At 31.9% G+C, this 6,732-nt stretch overlaps 1 protein-coding gene across 1 annotated transcript in view; it reads left to right on the top strand.

Moving 5' to 3' along the window:
- Positions 1-6,529: 6,529 nt before the first annotated feature.
- Positions 6,530-6,732, top strand: part of LOC111394033 — a 2,651-nt gene continuing 2,448 nt past the window's right edge. The window contains exon 1 of the mRNA XM_023019821.1: positions 6,530-6,688. Within this exon, the coding sequence (XP_022875589.1) occupies positions 6,530-6,688 (159 nt within the window). The remainder of the gene's footprint in view (positions 6,689-6,732) is intronic.

Raw genomic sequence — 6,732 nt, 5'->3', positions numbered from 1 at the left:
TCTTATGTCGTACTCTAACTACATTTGACATATTATTTATTTTAGATTAGATAAAATGGAAGAAGAATACAAACTCATACCAGAAATTGTCTCAAACAACGAGAAGTGGAAAGCCAAAGTCATTGTTACCCAAAAACAATCACCAAAACCTTCTAAACAAGGCAATGGAAGATATCAACAACTGGTATAGATGGATACTTAGGTAACTCTTCTTGTTGTTAGTTATAAAAGTTGGCTTCAACTTCAAAACTAAAACTATTAAGACTTCTCATTCATATATAATCAGATAACTAAGAAATTTCTCATCATTTTTCATTTTCATTTTCCAGGGAAATATTATCCAAGCTACCTTATATGATTCCAATATTAGTGCTTTTGAGGATCAACTTGTTTTAGGGAAAACATATGCCATTTCAAAAACTTATGTGAAGAATAACACGGGAAGCTACAAATATTCGATAGGATCTTATCACTGTATTATATCTGGACAAGCTCGTCTTGTTGAACTAAATGAAGATAATCTGGAGTTTTTTTTTTTAACATATTAGCTGACAGCTTTTCATGAAGTAGAAGAGTATATGGATACAGATGCTGATATAAGTAGAATACATATTTTTTGTTATTCATAATGTTATCTTGAATTATTCAATTATTTATTAGTTAGTATATTTAAAAACAATAAGTAGAGAGTCATTTTAAAATTTATACTTTCAGATATATTCGCGGTTGCAATTGATATGACGCCTAAACGAATGATTCAATCAAAAGATAGCAACCAAATATGGGTACAGGATGTATTGCTCTTGGACAAAAATTTCAAAATAATGATGCTTACACTTTAAGATTCCTTTGTTGATAGAGAATGTGTAGTAATAGTGGAGAGTATAGAGAAAAAACTAGTCATTTTTGCAACACGTCTCAAAGTTACATCTTTCTTTGGTATGTGCTATGTGTTTAGTTGTTGGTATGTTTTACCTTACATTAGCATATAATACAGCATATATATGTGATAGTTTGCACATGTATACAGGTTTGAAATTGTCCACAAAAGTCCGTAGTACTTTCTTCATAAATACACTTTTCATGGAAGTAAAATAGATGACGGAATGGTATGTAGAATAAATTGATTTTATTTTATTATTCTTTTTTCTTATTCCCTCGCCACTAGGGATAGTTTCTTGAGGTTATTTCACATTATCTACTACGTTTATTAGGGTCAAAGAAAATTCAATCAAAATAGATGATTTGATATTAAAAAAATAATGCATGGAAAGAAGCCCCACAAATCTTTCTCCACCTATGCGAAGTAAATTCACTCCTATTCAAAATCTTCAAGGACGTCTCTTAGCGGTAATGATATTTATGACAATTTTTATATATATACATATAAATAAATGTACATACATATTTCTAATTTCAGTTTTGACACCCTCTATGTTTTGACACAGAGGAAGTTTTACTGGAAATGACACAGCAGTTACAAACAAAATTGATAACAAATCTTGGTACATGGCTTGCAACAACTGTTATAAACGATCAAATGCTGAATTAGGAGAAAGTTATCTCTGCATTTTTTGCAAGAATCCAAACTCTAAAGCTATTCCTCGGTATATTTTACTTTATTATATATATATAGTTGTCTTCATCATTTGTAAGTATATAAACCAAATATATTTTTTGGTGAAGCAGCGGAGAAGCTCTTATTTATAAGTGCACAATCTTTGCTGGAACAAACAGATTCTGTAAGAATTTTAATTTAACTTCAACATTTTGCATCCTAAAATATGTTGCTAAAACATGTTGCTTGAGCAATATTAATTGATGAACCAACATTAATATACAGGGTTCACAAAAAGCATACTTTGAAGATGTCGTCAAGAAAATGCAAAATACTTAACGAGCATTCTACCTGAAAGCAATCCAAACTGAGTCTAATTCATCAAACTATAGATTTGACATTATCTCTGTCACGGATCTAGACCAATCAAGCCCAAGAGGAAAAAACCAAGCAAATGTTGATGTTAAATCACGCGGGAAAGATATCTACATATACTCTTTAGATTCTGAAGAGAATTTGTCGCCTCCAGCGAGGAGAGCGCTCTTCAAATCATCAAATAAAGGGAGTGTTCCATATGATGAAAGCAGCAGTTTGAATGTGTCATGCACAAATCTTTTGGTTCCAAAACAAAAGATAGATTAAAAAAACTATGATTGAAGTGTTTATTTTGCTATTTCTGATTGGTATTAGTCTTAGCTTCTCTTTTCCTGAATAGTAATTTTGTTTTGAAAGTGTCAAGCATGTTGTTGTTGACAAATGATGTCTGTAAACTGATACTTACATCATTTCATATGGTTGGATAGCAAGTATTTTGGTTAATGAAAAATATCAACAACATTAATCGAGACATTTGTATTTTGTCGAATTATTCTTCACTTTTGTTTTCTTCATTAGTATAATTTTATTTGAAAATTGCCAATCACATTCTTATTGACAAATGATGTATGTAGGCTAACACTTACATCATTTATGCTTAAACTCTATTGTATGGTTGGATAGCAAAATATGTAACTTCACAAATGTGAACGGCTTATAAAGCATTTCTATTTTCCGTCTTTCATTTACTTTCGATTACTCCTGAATTCCAAAAAATTTCAAAGACTAAGGTATAAAATTTTCAATTTTCCTATCAACAAGAATAAGAGTTTAATCGACTAAATATATATCTACACCCACAAAATATTAATCAACGAACATAATTTCTCACCATATAATTATATTCCCATTATTCTTTCTTTTTATATTATACCATTATATATGTATATGAATTAAAAAACAAGAAGAAAAAATAATTTCAAATTGATAAAAAACTTACTTATTATATAGCAATCCTTTTCAACATTGAGGATGTATATCACAATTATAATTACAATCACGAATTTAAAAAATATTCATTGTAACAAATGTCAGTCACAATTTTCCGTCTATATATCCTCATTCTCTTCAAATCAACTGTCTCTAATGGATATTTTAGAAGAAAACATTCTATATATTTGAGAAGAAAAAGTCTACAGTTTGGCCTATATACAAAATTTTTTTGTTAGACTAAAGTAATAATGAATATAAAAATCAAAATTAAAAGAAAAATTCAATATAGTACTAAATAATAAACAATTTAAATGCCTTAAATACTTACCCATTCTTTGCGTAAGGCAAATTAGATATAATCTCCAATTTAAGCTTCTTGTTTCGGTGCTTCCTTAAATTATATCTGTTTGAACAAAATTCAGAAGTTGTCAATAATATTTGAAGTATTTTATATACTGTATGTACTTGTTTCCTGATTTCTATTGGTGTGTGGACGTCATTATTGTAATCATATATCTGAAATTTTCACTGACGAAAATCAACAACAAGAAGATAACAATTATAATCGCCTGGATACAAACATGGAATTAATAAATAATTATATGCTATCCATGGACGATCATACTCTGGTAGATTGCCACTTATGTAATTTTTTAATACAGTCAAGTCCATCTGACGATCATCTGCACTAGAGCTTCTTTTTTTTTTTTAAGTTGTTTGCCATATCAATTGGTGATTGCATTCAGCTTCAAAATTGAAGTTCAAAATTACATGTTGTTTAGAGAGGAGAGTAGACCCTTCTTTAATCAATTTCCTCAATAACTTCAACTCTATCTCTATAGTCTAATACAATAAGTAGATATAAATTATATGTCAAATGTAAATTGAAATTAATTATAATTTGTGACATTCACTAACCGCAATACTAATATCTTTGTCTTCAAGTATATTGTATAGTGTGTCTCTTCCATACATATAGCCTCCAACATCCCAATATGTACTGTAGATAATAGTTTATATCAGTGTGAAATAAGTACAACATAACTAATAAATTAGAGTTAGGCTTTTTACCCCGATGTATTCATCACCATTTATTGATGAACTGATAAATACCTCTCCATAGAATAGTATTCGAGAGGAAAACCTGAAGATTTTATCTTCCTACTATACATATCTTCCGTGGACATTTCAGTTTGAGGAGTTTGTTCAGATGTTACTTTCTTGCCACGAATTTGACTGCTCGAGCCGGAATATCTTTCTGTAAACAACCAACAATAACTTCCATATCACACATTCTATTCAGCATGTTGTTGTTCCGTTATTCAAAGTAAGATGTCATCGAAGTTAAACTATTGTCCACATAAGATTGCATGTGAGATTGCATTTCCTGATGGTGATTTTCTTGCCATTTTTGTTGTTGGTGAAAAAATTCTTTTTGATTATCAACAATTGCTTGATAATTACTTTCTTGTCTTCTTGATTGTTCAGCCATCTATTGATCAAAAAAATCCTGGCAGAAAGCTTGACAATTTATATATGCAGATTGCATACCAGATTGATAAGCAGAGTGGAGCTGTTGATATTGTTCTTCATGCCATTTTTACTGTTGGTCAAACATTCCCTTCTGGTTTTCAAGATATTTGTCCTGTTGTTTTCTTAATTCTTCCGCCATGTGTGCCTTCAAATCATCATACACAACAGATACATATTGTTTATGTGTAGTGAACATTTCTTCCATCTGTTCTTTTATGGCATAATTATAGTTAGGCTCCACTCCAACTGAAGGGTATGTTTTGAAAGTACCAACATCATCAGCATTAATTGTTTGTTTGTTATGAAGAATTTGTGGTACAATGTTGCCAACCTCCGCATCGGCTATGCCATCTAATATTGCGTGTTTATTGTCCAATAGTAACGATAGAATTGTGTACCAGAATGTCTGCAATTCTTCTTTTATTGGTTGCAATACTGCAAGCACTCGAATCTATAAACGTAATAACATATTAGAATTCTATACTATAGTATAATACAATAATTAGATGCATAAATATTCGTATAATTACCATACCTCGTGTGTAGACAAATATTGTTTTACAATTTTGTCTGTCAATATTTGCCTCGGCTTCCATTTGTGCATTCTTGGAATTTGTAATGTCTTGTATCTCCTTCATCCAAATTTCTTTCCAATCTTGGGAAATGTTTCATATATCCAAAACTACAAAATGAAATTAAAGGTAAATATTAAATATATACAACATTAAACTAAACAAAAGGTAAAAATTTAGTAAAAATCAAATACCTGAAAAGCAAGAGGATATCCACGTAACGAATATTTACACTTCATTTGTTGAGTTTGTTGCATTCTTAGTATTCTTTCAAAGCATAATTGTTGCAATGAGTTCAACAAAAAAAATATGCCTTTCGGCCCCATGGATACAAAAAAAATCGTCAAGCTGCTCAACCATACCCAACATTCTATAATCAATATGTCTTTCAGTAGGTTTGAGAACACTCTCTATCAACATAACCAATCCAAGTTTGAATTTATCTTCTCGATTTTCACATGAATTGAAGGCATCATGGAGCATTCTCATAGAAATCATTTTCACACCATTAAAATACTGATTTCTAAGTCGATGATTACTAGAGTCAAGATGAACAGACATGTGGTGACAAGGTAGTCTAGTGATTAAGCAGAATTCTTACATTCCAAAACGGGCAAGATAGTCATCAAATCTTACCCACACTTCGTTGTTTTTACCGGAATTGACAATCCTCATTACAAATTCATATATTAACTTGCTACTAAATTGTTGCTCTTCGTCTCTATATATAAATCCATATAGAAATCCATGAAAATTACTGCACATTGATAATGCTTGTTCGTCTGCTTGTAACAATTCTATCAAATCTCTAACATATTGATGATTTGGATATTGACAAACAGTAACACAGAACCATTGGTCTTGAGACAACACATAATCTAGAGACATCTGCATGAAATCACAAAACTTATTGATGCAGGAGGATCCGAGTCAAGTGATGCTGATTTGTCAGATTGCACGATGATGGCGCTGAGATACCATGAGATGGCGGATCGGCGCAAAGATGGAAAGTAAATCACCATTATTTCCTTAATTGGGAGATTTTGATGCGTCTTTGATAATTTGGCCATAACTTTGGCTACGGTTATCGGAATCGCTATTATGACCCCAATTCGGAAAGCTCTCTTCGGCGCGCACGTCGTGGCCACCCAAATTCGCTTGGTGGACGTCAATTTCAAGCCCAAAATCCACTGTTTCCTTTCCAAAATTTGATTTTAATAGAGAACTCGAAATAAGCCAAATTTTTGGCAACTTACTTCTTTTACTTAATATTTTATTTTGGTATAATTTTGGGATTTTGCCATTTTTGGTAATTTTCCAATAATTTCGATTTCGCAGCTATTTAACCCGGCTTGTGGGTTAGTTTTCAGCATTCTGCATTATTAATAATATTGAGTTGAATTCAGAGTGTTTTCTCTATTTTTTTGGGCGTTTTCTATCGTTCTTTTCTTGCGAATCATCTGCTACAACCAGCCAATAGGATAATCACTATCCTACCCGACGTCAGTTGGTATCAGAGCGTCAGCATCTTCTTGGGAGATAAATTCCATCAGTTACAATGGTTGGTGGACGTGGTCGTGGTCGTCGAGGACAGGTTCCGATTGAGGAAGTCCAACACCGTGACCGTAATGTTCAGGATGTGACGATTGAAGATTTGCAGAGACAAGTTGCGGAGTTAACCCAACGTTTGGCGGAACAGGAGTTCGGTAATCATGATGTGGAAGGTCACGATTCCGATACCAGTTTCGAAAACCCGTATCA

Source organism: Olea europaea, chromosome 4 (genome assembly GCF_002742605.1).
Source record: "Olea europaea var. sylvestris chromosome 4, O_europaea_v1, whole genome shotgun sequence".
Taxonomy (NCBI): Eukaryota; Viridiplantae; Streptophyta; class Magnoliopsida; order Lamiales; family Oleaceae; genus Olea; species Olea europaea.
The sequence above is the reverse complement of the archived record's forward strand: the minus strand, read 5'-3'. Positions and strand labels throughout refer to the sequence as shown.